Here is a 22060-nt window from a genome sequence, read left to right as displayed (position 1 = left end):
CTGTCCTTACCCTTCAACCTAATCATAACATTTAGGGCTTAGCACAGTGCCTGGCTCCTGAGAGGCTCTCAGTAACGTCATTGTCTGCAGTAGTATCTGACTTAAAAAAGTAGACTTAAAAAAAGTCCTTCAAAAAAAAAAAAAAATGATTCCATTGATATGAAATGTCCAGAATATGCAAATCCATAGAGATAGAAAGTACATTAGTAGTTGTTAGGGGCTGAGGATAAGGAAATGGAGAGTGACTGTTAAAATAGGGTAAAGGGTTTCCTTTCGGGGTGATGACAATTAGATGGCAGTGAAAATAATCCTCAATAAAAATGGGGAAAACCCCCAATAATAACAAATCAATTAGAAATGGGCAAAATATTTGAATAGAAAATTCACTCAACATATACTGATGGCAAATAAAGATATGGAAAGATGTTGATATTTAAACATGGGTAGCCAAGATCTCCAGGGGATCTTCCCCACCAAGGGATCAAACCTGGGTCTCTTACATTGCAGGCAGATTCTTTACCATCTGAGCCACCAGGGAAGCCCCAAACATAAAGAAGTACAAATTAAAACCACTCTTAGATATCACTAAACACTGTTTAGAATGTTATAATTTTAAAAATGAACTGATAATACCAATTGCCAGTAGGGATGAAAAACAACCAGAATATTCATACAGTCTTGCTAGGTACAGCTAATTTGATAGTTTCTTACAAACTTAAACTTACCAGAAAACAGAACAATCCAATTCCCAGATATTTACCAAACTGAAATCAAAAACCATATTCCCATAAAAATCTGAAGTAGAAGTAGAAACAACCCAAGCTGGTAGATGGAAATACAAACTGTGATGCATCCATAAAATGGATGATTCCAGTTCATAGTCCTTAGCTCAGCATCTGAAGACCCGGTAAGCTGTCTCCAACCCACATTCTCAGTCTCACTGCCCCTCAGGTGCCTCTGTATTGCCAGCTCCACCCTCATTTCCTAGCACACCATGCCCTTGATCTTCTCCTGCTGCTCCCTCACTGTGGAATCATTTCCTCTCCTTTAACTTTTCAGGATCCTAACCTACATTGCCAAGCTCCACTCAAATGCTTTCTGTTTTATTAGGCATTCTTCTCGGCTCCTGGCCCACTAAGTAGTCCCTGTTTTCAAGCTCAGCTATGTTTTTATTTTTTATATTGTCTCTATCATCAAATGTGCTCAGTTCACCTTGAAATGGAAGTTTCAGCTCAAAGGCTTTCCCTCCAATAAAGCCCTGTGAACTCTTCCTTGACTCCTTGCTTCCCCACACTCAGCCTCTCCACCACATACACACTCACACAATATTTGTATTCAAAGCATTTCTCCTCCAGACATCCCTTCAATACCTTCCAACCATGGTGCAATGGAGTTAGGATTATTCATTCTTTTTCACAGAGATGAAAAAACACCTGGCCTAAAGTTGGTGCTCAGTATCTCTTAGCTGATGAAGATAGATAGAATGGTCCTAAGTGACCACATTGAAGTAGCAGGCATCATACTGTGCAACCAAACTGTCTGCAATTCCCTCACCCATCACCACTATACATGTACAATGCACTACTTCCATTTCAACCCAAGTGAATGCACAGACTCAGACTCCAACTTCCTTAAATTTCCCACACAGAATCTACTCACACACAAGTGTGAAAAAATAACGGAAACTTTACTGAAGACTCTAGAGGGGAGATGAGGGTGATGGTCACACAACACAACTCACAACAAGCCAGCTTCAATTCCTCATGAGACACTCAGGGCTGCCCAAGAAAGTCTAAGTCCCACCAACCCAGACCACCCACCTCCATCTTCCTCCACACAGCAACTCACCTCAACAGTTTCTCTCTCCTCCTTTCCATAATCCCAGGTTTAAGTTTTCCCACTTTCTATTTTGCCACTGCTTACCAATAACATAATATATGACTCCATAACCAGATTCTTCAGAAGGCACAGCTCCCGGTGGTCCCTCAGTTAACAGAGCCCTGTCCTCCTTGAAGGCTCTTTGGCCATCAGCTTGGTGACTTGAGCATGACATTTAGTGACTTACTCCTTCCTTCAAGCAGTGAGTGAGATATTTATCAAAAATACAATGTAGAGTTCTCCCCAAAGATTCTGATGGGTGAAATTTCACCATCTCCCAACATCTGTGGTCACCTTCTCACTGAGTTTTTGCCATGAGACATCAAGTGATGGCATCTATCTTTCAGCATCCTTGCCTGATCTCTGATACTGCCTAGCCACCAGGACATTCCCATTCATTCTATGTCTAAGCCAAATGACTCTTGACTGAGCCCCAGCATCAGGACAAGGAAGGACAGCCCATACAAAACAGCTTCCAGAATCACAGGGGGTTATTTAGAATGTCACATCCTTCTCAAGGAAACTCTTGACTCATCAGACCCAAGAAAGCTGGTGGATAGGGCTACCCAGGGAAGAAGCCCAACCATCGCATGAGCTTAGCCTGACCAGGTGACCAACCCATGTCTGTTCACCCACAAATTTCCCAGTCTTTGCACCAAAAGAACCATGTCCCAGGTTCCCCAGGCAAACAGGGATTACTGGTCACTGCAGGCTTGTTCCACCCACAATAACTTGCCAAAAACCAGGAGCTCATGAAGCCAGTCAATGAAGCCTAGCTCCACACAAGCAGATCAGAGAGAATGCAGCAAGTGCACAGAGAAGGGGAAGGATGAGCCTAGGCTGTAGGTGGGGCTGAGAACATCCACCTCAGAAATAAGGTCACACAAGCAATGCTCCAAGCGTGGGACCAGCGGTCACAGGTGGGCTGCTAATAAGTCATCACCAGCATGACCGAGGGTTTCTACCACGGGCACGATTCTGATCACATAGGGCGGGATTTCTGAAAATTATGGCGGCCAGAGGACAATAGTAACATTCTCAGAAGGCCACCAAATACACACATGCATACCTGTGCATGCGCAAGCACACACATACACTCAGAACTCACCGGATCCCATATTTATAGAGCCTCTGCAGAATACTGAGCACACATTTCTTTGACCCTTTCTTTTCACCAAGATAGTCAAGCTGTATGTGTGTGTCTGTGTGTGCACTGTGTGTGTGAGAACACACTGTGTGTGCTAGCAGAGGAAATGCTCTACATCCTCCCCAATAGACCCTCTCTGCCCCAGACGCTGGCCCACTCTGCAAATGTCCCCACAGATCACTGGCTCAGATGTGCACAAAGACGTCAGTCTCTCCATGATCCCATGTAAGCACTCACTCTTCACCCCCCACCTCACAACAGCCAATGGCCTGGAGAAGACTGAGTGAAACACCACATCCCCATAAAAGCAGAGATCGTGGACCAGATAGCAGGCCTCCTCATGTGAGGAGGGGGCCAGGGACTCACCAGGACTCTGCCGGTCAGCGTCTGGGCAGATATCATCACCCCCGCCCAGTCTTTCACGGAGGTCATCCAGCCGACCTCGGCTGCCACCGTCTCCTCTTTTTCATCCACTGGCTTGAGAGTGCCGTCCGCCTGGCTTGAGCCATTGTTAATCTTCTGGGCCTCCTGGCAACAGAGAGAACAAGGATTGAGACGTGGGCACCAAGAGGATTTAAAAAACATATTCTACCCAAAAGAATTAAAGCCAGACGGACCCCTGCTGAGGTGGAACTGGTTTGAAGGTACAGAGGTCAGGAAGAAGGGATGGATTATGGCTTTGATTGTTTTTTTAAATCTTTTTTAAAAAGAATTTTTCCTTTGTTTCCTCTTAAACTATTTTTGTGAAAGCAAGAAGAATGAAATTATTCTCTCCCCATTTTAAAGAAAAAAAAAAATCAAAAAGCTCAGGAGAGAAACCATCCTGTCTAGGATGAGAGTGGCTAGGAAGAAAGTGAAGTCGGCATTCTGTAATCTCCACCTGCCCAGCCTTCATACCCTTCTCACAACTTCACCCTATTTTCCGAAGGAAATCTCCATCTTCTCATTCAGTCTGCATGGTTCAAAAGGGACTAAAGGTACACACTGTCTCCAGGAATGGAGACTGGTCAATCAGACCAGTCTATCCCTTTGGCAATAGCAATTGGGCCAAGGATGGTTATGTGAACTATGCCATACAACTCAAGCCTGCGATTTGCTGAAAAGAGTAAGAAAGGTTACCCTTCTCTGAGAATGAAGCTAACACAGAGGACACTAGGAGAAGTGATAGAATACTAATGTCATCATTGGAACACCTGGTTCCAGCAGTACCTGAAATCCACCACAGACCTTTTTAGATAGGAGATAGTAAATTCCCCTTTGTGGCTAAAAATGTGCTTGAGGAAACAAGGCTGACCTCATCAGATAACTGAGCCTCACATGAGGCCCTAAACTGTATGCTTTTGTACGTGCTGTGTCCTCTGCCTAGAATACTCTTCTCTCACCAAGGATCATGGCTTACCCCCTCACCTCCCTCAAGTCTTTGCTTCATATATTACCTTTTCAATCATTCTTCTCTGGCTACTCTTTCAAAATTCCAACTATCTTCTAATGATGCTGCCTTTCTGCTTTATTTTTCTACAATGCACCTAAAACTTGTAACACACTCCATAATTCTCTTACTTATTTCTTTTATAGTCTGCATCCTCCAACTGCTGAATCCTGAGTGCCCAACAGAGAGCCTAGTATAAAGCTGATTTAATAAACATGAATGAAAGAGTAAAAGGGGTTATGAATGTCAGCCCCTCACTGACTACAGAGCCTGGGCTTAAGGGCTGCCAAATAAAATACAGGAAACCCAGCAAAATTTGAATTTCAAATAGACAAATAATTTTTCAGTTTAAGTATGTAAAGATTTCAACCCTGAAGATTCACTGGAAGGACGGATGCTAAAACTCCAATAGTTTGTCCACCTGATGCAAAGAGCTGACTCACTGGAAAAGACCCCGATGCTGGGAAAGATTGAGGGTAAGAGGAGAAGGGGGCAACAGAGGATGAGATAGTTGGATGGCATCACTGACTCAATGGACATGAGTTTGAGCAAACTCAGGGAGATAGAAAAGGACAGGAAAGCCTGGTGTGCTGCAGTTCAGTTCAGTTCAGTTCAGTCACTCAGTCGTGTCTGACTCTTTGCGACCCCATGAACTGCAGCATGCCAGGCCTCCTTGTCCATCACCAACTACCAGAGTCCACCCAAACCCATGTCCATTGAGTCAGTGATGCCATCTAACCATCTCATCCTCTGTCATCCCCTTCTCCTCCTGCCCTCAATCTTTCCCAGCATCAGGGTCTTTTCAAATGAGTCAGTTCTTCACATCAGGTGGCCAAAGTATTGGAGTTTCAGCTTCAACATCAGTCCTTACAATGAACGCCCAGGACTGATCTCCTTTAGGATGGACTGGTTATATCTCCTTGCAGTTCAAGGGACTCTCAAGAGTCTTCTCCAACACACAGTTTAAAAGCATCAATTCTTCTGCAGTTCATGGGGTCGCAAAGAGTCAGACATGACTTAGGGACTGAACAACAACAAAATATTGCATGGGACATACTTATACTTAAAACACATTCATTTAAAATTAAATTTAAATTTAACTGGGCCCCCTACTCAAATAACCACTGAGATTATTTTTGCAGACATAGATGTTTCAAAAAGATGTCAGCAAAATTATGTTCATCATTTAAAATGCTAGAATCCATTAACAAAACAAACTGATCCTGGAGATCATTGTAAATTGGAGTGAGGAGGAAAATCCGAAGGCAGAGGTAGAAATCTTTGTCTGTGGCGAGGGGGTGGAACAAAGGGAGGAAAGGAGAGCTAGGAGGCACTGAATGAGTCATCTTCCTGGGGACTTGCAGGCAGGCAGGAAGCTGCTCCTGACGCTTGGTTCTCCCCCACCAGCCACCCCTGACTCAGGGCGTTGGGAAGACAGACTGAGCATCAGTTACAGCATGCATTCATACTTAATTTCCAAGTGTACTGGGCTCCCCAGCACTGGAACAATCCAAAAGGATCCCTGAGGTGGGGGCACAGGGTGGGTATATTTGGGGGCTGCTTGATGACGTCTTTGGAGCCAGCTTACCCAAGCCACCTGAAGTCAATCCCACTGGCCTGTTAGGGCCTCGAGTCTTGCCCATATGGAGGTTGCACAGGTGGGTGCCCAGGCTTGTGGGCTAACATGTCTTCCTCTGTCTTCCTAGAGACAGAGACCCTGATCCAGGGGCAACCTTTAGTAACTGAAGGTGTAGATTCAGCCATCCTGCCTCACTGGACCTTCTTTGGAAGACTGCCTGCCCTATAGGTGTTGCTGGGATTAAACAGTGCCCAATGGCACATGATAATACATGTTTTATTAACTAGTCTCACCACTTCCTGTGCCTCCTGGAACCACAGACACTCTAGCAGTGGTCTTAAACTTCAAGAGCATCACCTGGAGAGCTTGTGGAAAAATAGTGCTGAGGGACTTGCCTGGTGGTCCAGTGGCTAAGAGTCCACACTCCCAACACAGAGGGCCTGGGTTCGATCCCTGGTCAGGGAACTAGACCCCACATTCTCCAACTAAAGATCCCTCGTGCCACAGTTAAGATGGAAGATCCTCGTGCCACAAATCAGACCCAGTGCAGCTACAATGCTGGGCCCCTCTCCCAAACCCCCATTTCTAATAAGTTCCCAGAAAATGCTGATGCAGCTGGTCTGGGAACCCCAGGGTGAGAACCACTGCTTCTAATCACTCTGGCCAGACTTGATCATCCCTGCCCTGATATGAACTGAGACGTGCATCTTAACCCCCACCTTGATCCCAGCTTCTCCCTCTGCCCACACAGGGAAGAGATCAGGGCAAGGCCCTCAGATCAAAGGCTTTGTGTCTCCTTTTGAGCTGTGCCTCCTAGAGACATTTCTGAACTAGTCCAGGGCCACGACCTGGAGGACTAGCTAGCTCTCTGCTCCTCGATCCTGGGGTGCAGACTCCCGAGCCACTGGTTGACTCTGGAGGAGGCAATCGGCATGCAAGAGGCTGGGAGGCAGGGAGTCCTCCTCAGACACAGTGGTTTCACTGCATCAATAATTCAGAGCACAAGAGGTATATGGCAGATAATGCTCTCTTGCCAGCCTGCTTACCTATTGTTTTACAAGGCATTCATTATTTTAATTACTTTATGATAGGAAAGGAAAAACACAGACTAAAGGGAGATAATAGTCTCATTATTATTTGCTTACACTACATGTTGTGAGCATAATTATGGGTGGGAGACAGGACTTGGGGGGCGGTGGCTGGGGGAGCAGGGAGATGGGAACACCACAAAGCCTGATGCTAGGCTGCCAGGTTAGTGTCCTCGGCCTGAAGGGAAAGTCCTTCTGCACCTCTGACCTCACTCTGGCCAAAGTATCAACAGCAGGTATAATCCCTGCTCCAGAGAAAGGGGGTAGAGGCCCAGAGAAGGTGGGGATTGGCGGGAGAGGAATGGTAAGGAGCAGAGTCCAATACAATAGTGATTGACCATCATTCATCAAGCCAGAACTGGGTGCCAGAAACTAAAAATTAAGTGTCTTCTCTGCACTATCTTCCTTAGACCTTATAATAAATCCAACAGGCAGGTGAAATTATCCCCATTTTACAGACAGGCCAATTGAGAGCAGGCATTTATCAAGGGAAGGCTCACAGAGCCTGAGAACTCCAGCAAACCCATCTAGACTTGAAGTCTGCTCTGCCACGTACAAGCTGACTACCTCGGGCATGTTAGCCCACAAGCCTCAGCCTTCTCCATGTAAAATGGGGACTGGCAGGCAGACCCCAGGAAGGCGGTGGCAAAGCTTATCTGAGATAAGCAGAGCACAGTACTTAGCACAGGGCTAGGGGTGTGGTTGTTACAGCTGGCGTGGCTGAGCACCCACTGACGGGACAGGCTGGCTCCAAGGGTGTTTAGTTAAAGCTAAGCCATCAGTTGGAGGCCCTGGGAGGGACATCAGACCATAGTGAAAACTTAATAATTACAGAAGATAAACGAGTATAGGTTCTAACAGCTATGAGGCTTTAACTAGGAAATGAGCCCCCAGGAGATAAGGCACCCAACTTGTGGAGGTTCTAGCAGGAGCTGTGTGGCACTTTTTCAGGACAGCGGAGGCATGGATTCCTACACAGGCAGCCCTGGACCCAGTGACCTCTCAGATCCCTCTATGCTCCATTAGATCATCCTCCCTTGTGATGAGGAAATTGAGGACCAGAGAGAGGCAGGCTCCTGGGTCCCAGGACATTGCTCTCTCTCCTCTGCTCCACGACAGGGAATGGGGCTTTGTTCTGAATGGCAGAGTGGGTGTCCTTCCATTCCTCACATCTTCCACCTGCCACTGCAGAGAAGAACCCAGTTCCTCTGCCAGGAGGACTCGAGCTGGGCCAGACAGGCTTCCCCTGGTGTCAGGAGTGAGCTGGCCCTGATCCCTGCTCACCCTCCAAGAAATCATGGTGAGGTGTGTGGGGTATGATGGGGGTGGTGTATGTGTGTGTAAGAGAGAGAACTCCACCAGTTACATGCTCCAGCTACTCTAGCCTCAGAAGGATCATGAGAGATTTTCTAAAATGAAAAAAAGGGTGCCTTGGAGGGAAGAGGGGAACAAGGAGGAAGGAGAAGCAAAAAAAAAGACCAGGTAGTTCCTGGGGGTGTCCTGGAAGGTGGAGGTCAGGCCACAGCCACACCCCCACCCAAGGAAGGGGCTCCATTCTGCCCTTTCTCCCACCAGAGTCTTGTGTGAAAGAAGCCACAGCTTCTGGGGGCAACACCGGACAGTTCTAATCTCAGTGCCTGGACTAGAAGACAGGGTGGGCTGCACGTACAGGAAGCTGGAGGGACCCTGGGGAGCAGAGTAGCTGGCAGCCCCCTGCCATCACATGCCCATACAGGCAGCTCTCAGCTCTCATGGGCTGGGCCTGGGCACACGGCCTCACCCCTCCTATGCCCCCTGTGGCCTACAGCCTGACTGGACCACAGTCACCCACACAGTATTCACTGTCCAAAGCACATATCTGTTGGATGATCGGGCATTTCCCTCAAATCATCAGATCAAAGACCAAAGCCTGAGAAGGGACCTCAGCTGTGCCTTTGGATGCCAACCCCCTCATGGAATGGATGAGAACACAGAGGGCCTGGGATGGGGGGAGTGGTCCACAGGCCCAGTTGCTTGGTGCCACCCTGCCCCACCCTGTATCCACCGAGCCAAGACACAACCCCCCAGCTAGCTCTATTTCCCTTCCCTCTTGTTGCTCCTGACAGGACAATTCCGCCACATCTAGCCCAGGGAACCCAGCACTCCCAAGCAGATCCATGCCCTGCCAGCCTGCAGTCTGGAGTCCTCGTGTTCCTAGGACCGCAGAAATCTCCACCTGGTCTGGTGTGGGGGCCCCACAGGGCAACACTTCTCGTCTTCAAGGGGCTCAGCTTTCCCCAGCAGTGGGAGTTTCCCAGGCCCAGCACGGGAGAGCAGGCCTGTGCTAATCCCAGGACCCCATTGCTTCTGGTCCTCTGGTCCAGGTTGTCTCTCTCTCTCTCTCATCCTTCCTGCATTGGACCCAGTACGCTGGGAGCCTGAGTCTTTTGTGTGGTAAGAAGAGCTCTGAGGGTCAAAAGATCCTGAAGTCCAGCTTTTCTGGATGGCCTTGAACAAGCCATTTCATTTCTAAAAACCCCTTCTGTAAACACGGATATGTCCTGCCATATAATCTGGTCAGGCGGCGTCCAGCACTTTCTGAAAGTACCATCTTTTTTATGAAGGGCAGGCAAGGATGGCATCGAGGCTCAACCCTCAGATACCCGCCTGTCACGGGCAGGGCCTGGTTATCTCCCTGGGCACAAACAGGATGTTGGCACTGCCAGGTCCTGCCAGGTGGCCTGCTGTGCTGGCCACACCCTCCCGGGAGCCTCGGCCACACCTGCTCTTGCTCAGCTGGACTCATTCACCTCCAGGTGCCAGGTGCCAAGGCCACCCTGGGCACCACACCTGCTGACTGACTGCCTCAGGGAGGGAGGAAGATTCCAGAGTCACCTTGCTCATCCCCACTGAGGCCACCTACCCCCTGCAAAGCTCCAAGTCTGCCTTGAGTTTAGTTACCACTTCAGTTGGATCTAGGAAGTTGTTTAAGCAGTGATCGTCAAGGAGAAAAGCTATGCTTCAAAATGTAAGTCCTTCTCATCCCACTCAGAGGACAAGTCAGAGACGTCACACAGTCCAACCCACCAGATCTGGCCCACTTCTGCCATCATCCTACAAGCCTCCCACTCACCCCCCTTGCTCGCTCAGCTTCACTGGCCTCTTTGTGCTGTCAGAATGTTCCAGGCCCACTACCAGCTGGGGCTGATGGCACTGGCTGACTCCCGACTCTCACCCCAGATAGCCACGGCTGCTCCTTCACGTTATTATTCATTCAAATCCTCAACCTATCGTTGAGAACTCTCTTGCCACCCCCTTGAATGTGACACCCCACCCCTGCACCAGTCCCTTACTCCATCACCCCCATCTATGTTCCATGCATCCCTGAGTATTTCCTCCACCATCTGGTAGCTGGCATACTGTAATCATCACTGGTGATAAGCTCCATGAAGGAAGCATTTCTGTCTCTTTTGTTCACGGCTATGTCCTCAACAATGAAACATTATAAGCTCAGAGTAAATAAGCACTTGATGCCTCTTGGTGAAAGGTAGGAAGGAAGGGTGAAGGGAGAGGGGAAGGAAGGAGGGAGGGAGACCAGAAGGAGATAAAGGAGGGAGGGAGGGAGAGCTGCAGCAGATGGGAAGTCAGTTGTCAGCAAGCACAATATCTAGAACAAATAATATTACTAATAAGTAAGGATGATAATACTCAGAAACAATACCACCGTTTCTGAACATCATCACCATGACTCTATGAGACAAGGGCTTAATCAGCTGGCCCAGGAAAACACAGTCAGAATTTAAACTCAGCTGTCTGACACCAAAAGAGACAAGCACCTGAGCTGACTTCCTCTTGGGGATAATGTGTACGGAAGGATTATGGACTGTTGAGAAGGGCCCAGGAGAGGTTTGTTACCATCAGAACACTATCTGGCTCACGTCTGGGTACTGCATGTACCACAGAGACCCTTCTTCAAGGCTCCCGTGGCTTAAGAGGGCGGTTAAATCAAGGACAGAGGAACACTGTTCCTTTCTTGGCCAAGAACCAGCTTGGAACCCTAAATCACCCTTCACAGAGCAGAGTGTCAGATGGGAAATGAATGTGGCTGAGTTGACAGGCTGCAAGCCCACCTGCTAAGCACTGAGGTTCTCTATGCAGATGCTGCCAGAGGAGGAGACATCTTCTCTTGTGCAGTCTGCATCCCTAATAGGGCATCCTGGCCTTATGTTGCCTGGCCTGGAGAGCCTCTGGGGTGGGGCACTGTCCAGGACCAGAGCACTTCCCATCCCTAGGAGTCCCATGTCTGGACCTCTCTCTACCCAGGGCTGGTGCTATGGAGTACTTCCTGGGTGCTCAACATCCAGAAGACTGTGGGGGAAGGGAGGACCCAGAAACCTCCATCTGCCCTCCCCTCATGTCCCATAGTCCCACTTCATCCTCGCATTTCCCTGGTTGACACAGAAAGCCATTTCTCCTGAGCCTGCACTGATGGATCCTGCTTCAGTCTGCCTGGAATCCCCACCCTCACTCTTCCCCAGCAGCAGCCCCCTGCCCCTCCATGCCCTCTCTCACCCAGAAAAACTGAGCCAGCAGCCTGGCAGGCAGCTGCCCTCAGCTGAGCACAAAGTAGGAATCCAGAAGTCCTTGTCTCCTGTCAAAGGGATGGTAGCAAGGCTGACAGTAAAGAATCCGCCTGCAGCACGGGGGACCTGGGTTGGGAAGATCCCCTGGAGGAGGGCATAGCAACCCACACGAATATTCTTGCCTGGAGAATCCCCATGGAGAGAGGAGCCTGGAAGGCTACAGTCCACAGGGTCGCAAAGAATTGGACACGACTGAGCAACTAAGCACAGCACAGCAAGGCCAAGGGCTCTGGGATATGAGTTAGGAAGCCTGTATTCTAGCCCTGGCTTTGCCAGGCACAGAATGTGTGGCCTTGACCAGTCACCCAACCTCTCTAAGCAAAGTAAGCAGAGTCCCCATCTGGTAAATGATTGGGAGCGGTGGGTTAGATCCATAGTTTTCTGTCCCTTAAAGGCCTGCATTGTGTGTTTTGTGAGGTGCCTTAGGGGGTTAGCAAGCTGCAGCAGAGGAGGCAAGGCCCCCAGCCCCTGTGAAAATCAAATCACCGTGACACTGAGCATTTTCACCTATTAAGGTTCTAGGCTAGATTGCACCTGAGTGAAGGGGTTTCTGTGGAAAAAAAGTTTGAAATCTACCGAGTAAAAACCCATAGGCCCATTTTAGCTTTTATAAGATGCTCTGTTCCATGGCCAATGTGCTGACATCCTGTGCCACAGCTTGGCCCAAGACCCAGAAATGCCTGAACATCCACACCTATAAACCCACAGGGCCCCAGGACACCCTCACAGACTATCATCCTGTCCCTCTGCCACAAGTCTTCACCAGGCCTGAAGGCTGGGGATCTGTCCTCCAGCCACTCCCACTTCTTCCAAACAGCTCAAGAGGAAATTGTCTCCCACCCCCTCCTGCTGCCCCCTATAGCCTCCTTCACATCCTAGAAGGGTGGCCCAACCCCAGGATTCTCCCAGGTACCAATAATCCTGCGTATTAGGGATTAGGCTGATTACCTTGAGCAGCTCAAGCAAATAAAGCATAATGTGGGCACCACCAGTTGGGATTTTCATAGGGTTTTGAAAAGAGAGAGGAGGGAGGAGGTGGGCACCTGACACTGAGCAGGTGGGGGTGGAGACGAGGCAGGATTGGTGTCTGCCCTTGGGACGTTCTAATCATCCAACCTGCCCCTGGTAGGAGGGAGCTCCCCTGCACCTTGTAGCCTCATCAGCCCCCCAGGACCGAGATGTACATGGGGCACCACATTTGTGCCAGACGGTAAAGAATCTGCCTGTAATGCAGGAGACCCAGGCTTGACCCCTGGATTGGGAAGATCTCCTAGAGAAGGGAATGGCAACCCACTCCAGTATTCTTGCCTGGGAAATCTCATGAGGAGCCTTGCTACAGTTCATGGGGTTTCAGAGAGTCGGACATGACTCAGCGACTAACACTTCCACCCTCAACCCATCCAGCAGCTATTACATCTGCTAACTACAGGTTACTTGTCCAGGGAAGGAGCAGCACGTCCACAGAAACAGGCTGCAGGAGCTTAGAAAGAAGTTCAGACAAGGCCAGTTGGTTGCTCTGGGATGTCAGAAAACCATTGCATTGCCTAGGTCTCTCTGCTGGTTGTAAGATAACTCATCGTCACGGGCATTTTTAGCTCTGGCTTCCCAGGTACCCTGTCCAGATTCACACTCCTAGGAGCCTGCCTGCATGGTGTGTGAAGACATAGGTTGTCATGGAAGGAAAAGGGTGACAGCAGAAAAAGGCCGGGTGCTCTTTAACAAGCCACTCACCATTTTTGTGCCTCATTCAAAGGGGCCATGGAAACACTCCCCAAGGTTCTGTCTAGCTCTGAAACCGCCTGACCTTGACCTCTGGACTGTGAGTCCTGCACTTCCCCATGTCCCAGCAGTGTGAGATGCTGAGGAAGGACTGGGGGTCCTTACTGGCTCTTCTCACGTTCAATACTGCTCACCAGTTGCCTGGGGACTGAGAGGGTCAACTGGCTGTTAGGAAATCCTTGACTCCTTCTTGTCTCTACCAGCCATGTCCTCTCCTTGGCAGTCTTACACCATCTTATTTAATCCTCACAACAAGCCTGCAAGGTAGGAATGTTACGAGGCTCACAGAGGATGGGTAATTTTCAAAATCACTCATCTTTTAAGTGGCAGAGGTGAAATTTAAATCCAGTCTATTCTAAGACCAAAGGCCATGTTTTTTTCCTCTTCCTTGCTGCCTCGGGATAGGCAAAATGTACCAAGAAGAGATGGAATCTCCTTATAAAATGCTGCTTATTACTAGCATTGAAACAATTGTCTTATACCCTATGGCTTCTAAATAACAGAATTGTGTAGTACAGACATCTGGTTATAATCAGCCATGTATGGATAGGGTGTTGGAAAAATAGTCTATGGGAGAGGGTGCCAATTAGGGAATGGAGTGACCCATTAGACACTATATCCCATGGTGAGATGTGCCACACTTGTTACTTAAAATTAATAAGTCAACCCTGAACTTTCAAGACTGATGCATCCATCTCAGCCTATACACCATGTTTGCAAAATAACGATCTCCTTCTCAATCAATCAGTTTAACAAAATGGGAACAGAGAAGTGACAGTCCAGAGTTCACTATCTGGACCTCAGAGACTTGGAATTGGATTAGCAGAGACCTCAGCTCTGACCTCTCAGCCAGAGTGGCCGGGCCGGGTCCAAAACAGCCTGCTCACATGCAAAGACATGGTGGTTGAGCTACCAGTCTGAGGGCAGCCTGCTCTGTCCTGGGAGAATGACTCAAGAACCACAGGCACAAGAAAACCATCACAGGGGCTCAAATCAGAAGACAAAAATCACATTTGTTTTCCAGTTGAGGAATCACTTGTAACCACAGAAGGCAGGCCTGAGGCAGGTCTGAGGCAGGACCAGATATTCAGAAAGACTGATAATAGATATAATTTTCTGAATGCCTTGTATTCGCTTGGTGCATCCTGTTAATAAGATTGTAAGTTAGGCACTATTATGTAAGCAACTGAGGCACTAAGGCTGTCTGCAGGTCTATGGTTAGTACAGTCTTATAAATCCCACTTAGGCCTATATGCTCAATACAAATCCCTTTTCCCTGTAGGAAGAATCCGGCACTGTATGGGAAAGCAACCCAGAGGGACTTCTTGTTTCATGGAGAGCACTCAAACCCCTTCAAAAGCTTTGTTTCTTTTTTTAATGAAATGCTTCTCAGAGTCATAGATCTGTAGACGTCAGAGCCGTAAGGGTCCTGAGAATGTGGGTAGGCTGGTTCCCTCCCTTTAGAAAGAAGCCTAGGGTCATAGAAGGGTAGAAGCTTCTTCAAGGAAACACAGCTTGTTCACTTAAAAGACTGAGTAGACCCCCCCCCCCATGGCTAAGACACAGCACAAAAAGGGTGGCAGGCACAGGGGATCCTTGTCCCCAGAGTCCACTTCCTGACTTCCTCTCATACCAGCTATACAACCCAGTACAAGTCACTCTACTCTATCCAGCACCAGTGTCCTTAACTGAACAACAGGCATACAAACACCTTCTTCAGAGAGTATCTATGAGGATCAACTCATAGATATATTCTAACAAGTCATCGAATATCTATGATAATGAATGCAAAGTAGATGGTGAGAGCTCAGTCAACAGTTTTATCGACTAAGTGCCAGAGTATGCACTTGTGTGACCTTGGACAATGACCTGCCCAAGGTTCCACAGCTAATAGAGGGCTCATCAGGGTGGGAATCCAGATTTTTCTAGACAGTAAACCCCATCTCTGCCCTCTTCACCAAAGTAAAGGCCAGCTTTGTTTCTAGTCAAAACAGACAGGATACAGATAACTAAGACCCAGAGGAAATCCAAAACCTTCATTTTCACAAAAGAAGGCAGAAATCTCCATATCATAGCCTGGTTAACTTTTATGATTTACGTGAGTAGAAAAAAGGCAAATGGAATAAAACCGAGAATGTGAACTTGATTGGGGAACAACTGAATCCCATCCAAAGGTACGGAGTTTTGATGTCTGAAGGACCAGTTCACCGGTTAGGGAGGTCATGGGCTCCTCCTCTCTTCCACCTCTCCCAGCTCCTGAAAAGCAGCCCAGGGCAGTTTGGAGTGTCCCCACTTTGAGAGAAGAGTTGCTGAGAGAGAGACAGTGGAAGGGTCAAGAGGGGAAAAGTAGAAGAAGGAAGGGAGCCGGTGGCAGATTAAGCATCAGGAAGAGGATCTGGCTCCCCACAGCAAAGCATCCTGCAAGGCTGGCTCTCAGGCACTCTGGTCCCGTGGTCCCCACCCACTGGGCCACGGAGCAGTCCTGCTCTATGATGGAGTCTGGAAGTGGAAAGCAGGAGCACAGTGTAATGTGTGTGTGTAGCAGTGAAAAACATCCAACACTCCTCCCCAGGGAAGAAATATCCTTTTCCTTGACATTATGTCATCACTCCTTGGTTGGGTATTAACATGCCCTTTGAATGAAATGACAATGATGCTAGAGCTGGCATTTGACAGATTCTTTCTTGCTCGTTAAAATAAAAAGCTGGCAACCCTCTGAAATGCTCTATGATTTTTAAAGTTTATTGAGTACCCAATGGAAACTCTATGGATCACTCCCCTAGTCTTCATGCTACAGATGGGAAATTCAGGCCCAGAGGGGTCATAGCAACCAGGAACTCAGGGTGTGTCTGTCACACCATACAGGGACAGCCTTGGGGCCAGGAAAGATAGGACCCAAGGGATGGAGATGAGGTCCCTCAGGGCTCTAACAGTTCAGCTGGAGCAGGTCCAGAGAGTAGAGGGAAGGGAATGCATCAGTATTCAGGGCTCAGGGCCATACCATGGAGTCCTAAGTTCCTAGCTTCACTCTGAGTTCTGCAGCCCTCACTGCTTCTACAGCAGGAAACGCACAGAACCTAAACAATCTCCCTGGAAACAGGGACACTGTTTCCATGGCCCCAAACCATCATTCAAAAGGCATCTGGAAAGAGTATTTACCATCAGAGAGCAAGTGGGATGAATTGCTGACAGTTGGTTGAACAATGCCCTCCAAGTCAACAGACAAAAGCAACTTGGAGTAAAAAGGTGAATGACTGGTGAGCAAAGTCCCTGGGAATGCCAAGGGAAACAGACCCTTTTCATCCCCTTAGCTTGCAGCACTCTTCCTCATAGCCATTACCACTGCCCAGCATTATACCCAGGGGCATTTATTCCCCTTCAGTTTCCTTGAGAGGGTAAGCTCCCACCCATCTCCACTAGAGGGTAAGCTCCAGGAGGGAACTGCCTTGGCCAAATCTACTCCTTCTGTATCCCCAAGACCCAGTCTTCAGGCCTGCCGGCTGCCCTCCCACTCCTAACCAAGCCCACTCCTCCACTTGGTTTTTCTGGGAGGACTCAGTCCTCATAACCTCTACAGCTATTCCCATTCCAGGAATGCCCTCTGAATTTCTCTCCACCCATCTTCATCTTGCTCCATCAAGCCCCAGGAGCCCAGTCATACCGTCTCCTGATGACAGACAGCCCTCCATGTCCTAACTCCAGTACCCACAATCTACTCCTTTCTTTCAACACCGCACGGGCCCTGGCTGGCAGCCTTAGCTGTCTTCTCATCCATGCAAGTCACAATGCCCCAATTAGCCTGAAAGATCCTGGAAGTCAAGGTCTATTTTTTAAGATATCCAGAGTGTGTGGCATACAAGTGATGAGCAGGTATGTACACTGAATGAGTAAACTAAAACATGGCCCTTCCCCGGGCACCACTGACATCCTGGCCCAACCAGGCCAGTTTCCATGACTTGAAGCTTGAACAGGACTGCTGGCTCCCACACTGCTGTTCCTCCGAGCAGCTACATTTTCAAATACAAACACCAAATCCCAAACAAGAATAGATGTCATGGGGCTTCTGAGAGGAACATGCCTCACTAGGCAAGTTAGTCAAAAAAAGATGAATGTTCTTGTTTACAAAAGGACCTGCCCCATTCCAGGAAAATTTCCACCACAATTTAGGACCTAACCCAATACGTGCCTATAGACCTCACCGACTGAATATTTTTCCACCTCTTTCGTTTGCTGAACTTGGATGGGGTTTGGCTTCAGGTCAAAAGAGTTGTTGCAATAAAGGCCACTCCCCCTGCCCCAGAGCCTTTCCCAATGGGAAACATGACCCCCATTCAGGAAACCAAGGCCCAGCAAGTCAGAGAGACCTCGGGAGGCAAAGGGATGGCCAGGTGATCAGGCATACAGATACACTCAGGACCCAGCGATATTAACAGTGTGAGGACCAAGGCGCAGATCGCTGGGGGTCTGCAGAGAGGCCTGTCTCCCTGTGCTCTGAGCTTGCACCCACCTCAGAAGCCTGGCTGGGCTCTGATACTCCAGCCTCCTATGCTTCTGGGTTCCCACAACCCTAGCCTGGATCTAGATTTCCAACACAGCAGCCAAATGCAAAAGAGTCTGGCCTGGCTATTAATGTGAAATAATAACAATAATTCAACAGCCGGGGGAGAGGGGAGGGGACTTCTATTTCTACTGTGTTCTGACAACTGCTTCTCCTTCTCCTTCTACTGTGAGTTGGGAATGGCCAGCACCCCAGCCCTACAAAGCCTCCAATCTCCACTTGGCAACCCCTGGACCCATCAATCTCCTCCCTGTGGCCTGGGACCCCTCCAACCCTGGACGTCGGGGAGAGGCTCGGCAGCTGTGAGAACCTTCTTTCTCGAAGAAGGTTTTTCCAAAATTATATCAGGTTTCCTTCTATCCCGGCTTGTCAGCGGGGGACTCTTTTGCCTAACATGGTTGAAGAATGTCTTAGAAACTGGTGTGATTCAGTCTGGCTTCAGATGAGGTTTTCCACCCAGACAGAGCACACCGGGTGTCTGGACGTGGCGGCTCACTACCCCCGGGGCACCCACACCCTGTCCCTGCTCCAGACCTCGGTCAGGAGGGCACACTTGACAAAGTAGCAGGTCCAGCCCAAAGATGAAGTCAGAAATAGAGTCAACAGGAAGCTCAAGAAAAGTGTATACAACCCACGTACTTGCAAACACAGGGGCCTCCCTCCCCACAGGAGCCCTCTCCACCCCCCAATTTTCTGAATATGCAAATCTAATTGCAGTGCACCCATTATAAATATTGAAGAGCTGCTGGGGTGAGTGATTCAAGAACTGAAATCTCAAAAGGCACACACACCTTTCCCTAGAAGACAGGGCAAAGCCTTTCAGCCTTCTCTTCCGATAGAGATTGCTTTTCCCCTTATGCCTGTTCAGATGGGCCTCCTTACACAAACACAAACTCTAATCAGAGAGGGGCCCAAGACAATTGTTAGAAAAATCAGCTTGCAAAGATGTCTGAAACCTGCATGTCAAGTTCGCTAATGAATGATTACTGAACTCTTACTGTTAGTTCTGCAACATTCTCGCCTAGGGACCCACAGTCTCCCCTGGACCAAAAGCAGCATCCTCTCCCTCCGTCAGTGCTCCATCTACAATACTGAGGTGTGGCTGGATCAGGAGGACGCTGGGAGGAAGGTAACACGAGAGAGGAATCTTCTTTTAAACCTCAGGAGTTTCTTGTTAGAAGTATATAAAAACTGCAACAAGACAAGGGCCCTACAGAATCGGAGACCCTGTCTGAGTGCTGTGGCCATCACCTGAACCATCCTGTGAGGCCCATGTTTCCATAACAACTGTCAGTCTGGCCCCTGGAACTCATGGAGACCAGACCTCCTTTGTGTGGGCTGCTCTGAAGAAAGGTCAGATTGTTGCCTGAATACCAAGGTTCTGTTTTTCTTCTCCTTCTACAGCTGCTTTTCTGACTGGAAGCCAGACAGACAGAGTTGTTACTAGCATTCCTCAGCACTGATGCATCAGAGGTGAGAAGCCAGGTAAGGAGAAGGGACATTCGGAGAAGCTCCTGGGGACGCCGGCACCATTCTATTCCTTGACCTGGTTGGTTACATGGATTTTCTCACGATCATTCACTTTTTTGTTGTACTTTCATATTTTATATACTTTTCTGTATATTTGTTTTATTTCACAATTTTGAAAAGACATCTAAAAATAAATCAGCTGAACTGTTTTTAAGGGGCCTGTCATCATCACCCACCTTTATTAAGTATCTTATGGTACATGACAGAAGACTCAGACTGCAAGTAATCCTGTGTCACAGCCCTGAAAACAGGACCAAGACCCAAGAAAGATCTCATTAAAAGCCCTTGCCAGTTGCCTCATTTGAGAAAATATTCACAAATGATGCAACCAATAATCAATCAATTTCCAAAACATATAAATAGCTCATACATCTCAAAATCAAAAAAACAAACAAGTCAATCCAAAAAATGAGCAGAAGCCTAAATAGACATTTCTCCAAAGAAGACATTCAGAGAGCCAACAGGCACATGAAGAGATGCTCAACATCACTAATTATCAGAAAAATGATAAAAAACCACTATGAGGTATCACTTCACACTGGTCAGAATGGCTATTATCAAAAGTCTAAAATAAGAAATGTTGGAGAGGGTGTAGAGAAAAGGGAACCCTCCTACTGTTGGTAGAAATATAAATCAGTGCAGCCACTATAAATAACTGTATAGAGGTTTCTTGAAAAAAAAAAAAACAACTTACAGTTGCCATATGATCTGGCAATTCCACTCCTGGGCGTATATCCAGAAAAGATGAAAACTCTAACTCAAAGAGATACATGCACCCCAATGTACACAGCAGTACTAGTCACAACAGCCAAGACATGGCTAAGTGTCCATCGGCAGATGAATGGATAACGAACATGGAACATTAATCAGGCATTAAAAAAAAAGAATGGTATAACTCCATCTGCAGCAACATGAATAGAACTAGAGATTATCATACTAACTGAAGTCAGAAAGAGAAAGACAAATATGATATCACTCATATGTGGATTCTAAAAAAATATATACAAATGAACGTACAAAACAGAAAAAGACTCACAGACATAGAAGACAAACTTATGGTTATCAAAGGGGAAAGAGGAGAATAAATTAGGAGTTTGGGACTAATGTATATACATATTACTACATATAAACAAGCAACAACAATCTACTGTACAGCACAGGGAACTATGTTAATATCTTATAATAAACCATAATGGAAAAGAATCTGAAAAAGAATAGATACACACTTGTGTATGTCTGTATAACTGAATCACTTTGCTAAACACCTGAAACTAATCCATGCATGCTCAGTCGTGTCCAACTTTTTGCCACCCCATAGACTGCAGCCCACCAGGCTCCTCTGCCCATGGAATTTTCCAGGCAAGAATACTAGAGTGCGTTGCCATTTCCTTCTCCAGGGGATCTTTCTGACCCAGGGATCAAACCTGTACCTCCTGCATCTCCTGCATTGGCAGGTAGATTCTTTACCACTGAGCCACCTGGAAAGCCCCTGAAACAAATATAGCATCATAAATCAACCATACTTCAATAAAAAGTTATTTGTTTTGGAAAAAAAAAAAAACCCTCACAGTTTTGAGGGGCAGGCACCACCCAGAAGAATGTCAAAGCAGAAGTCAAAAACAGACACAGCCATGGGATGAATGGGCTAGGAACCCCAGAGGACTTGATAATACAACAGTCTGCTGTTGGGTAAAGGGGCTGAGCCTATAAACAAGGCAATGGGGAAGGGGTGTGTTTTATTGTTTATACTTGCCTCAGGAGGTCATGAAATGAGGTAGGCAGGACCCCTGGCCATCGGAGAAAGAGAGTCTTCTCTTGCCCTGCAGATTTACTCCTGAGAGTTACTCATGGTCTCAGCACAGCCTTGATTAGGGTGGCAAGAACATTAAATCAATCAGCAGACTAGGTCAAGTCCCATGCCAGATCAGGAGCCTCAGGACCACCTCTTCACCTTCCATAAGCTTCCACTCATCACTCATTCCAGCCACACTGCTTCCTGAGCCCTTCACTGTATACATACCTCATACTGTCACAAGTCCATTGTTTTGTTCCTGTTGGACTAATTACATTTCTACTCCTTTCCAAATGCTGCACATTATTCAAAACTGTTTAAAGGCACCTCCACCATGAAGCCTCTCTAGATCTCTTAATAAGAATTAATACCTCTCAATGATATTCACTAAACCCTTACTCTCTGTCCCCTCACAGTATTACTTGTTCCTCTGGTTATCAGCCCTCGATACGTTCAAGCATCCATCATCCCTTCCAATTAAGAATCTTGAAGTCAGAAACCTGGTATATTAATTTTCACATCTATAGAATATATATAGGGGCACATACCTAGTGGCTCAGAAAGTAAATAATCTGCCTACACTGTGACTGACCCAGATTTGATCCTGAGTCAGGAAGATCCCCTGGAGAAGAGAATGGCAACCCATTCCAGTAGTCTT

General features: G+C 47.7%; 1 protein-coding gene across 27 annotated transcripts in view; it reads right to left on the bottom strand.

Moving 5' to 3' along the window:
- Positions 1–22060, bottom strand: part of KCNMA1 (potassium calcium-activated channel subfamily M alpha 1) — a 762573-nt gene that overhangs the window by 536581 nt on the left and 203932 nt on the right. For 25 of the 27 annotated variants that reach the window (XR_014077926.1, XM_081573838.1, XM_081573839.1 and 22 more), the window contains one exon: positions 3392–3553. The exons of the other annotated variants lie outside the window; for them this stretch is intronic. Coding sequence is in view for 24 of the 25 variants with exons in the window: in XM_081573838.1 (XP_081429964.1) it covers positions 3392–3553 (162 nt within the window). In the remaining variant the exon portion in view is untranslated. The remainder of the gene's footprint in view (positions 1–3391; positions 3554–22060) is intronic. 27 annotated transcript variants of the gene reach the window in all.

This window comes from Giraffa tippelskirchi, chromosome 2 (genome assembly GCF_054371585.1).
Source record: "Giraffa tippelskirchi isolate mGirTip1 chromosome 2, T2T-mGirTip1v1.2.pri, whole genome shotgun sequence".
NCBI lineage: Eukaryota > Metazoa > Chordata > Mammalia > Artiodactyla > Giraffidae > Giraffa > Giraffa tippelskirchi.
This window is presented reverse-complemented; position numbering and strand designations above follow the sequence as displayed.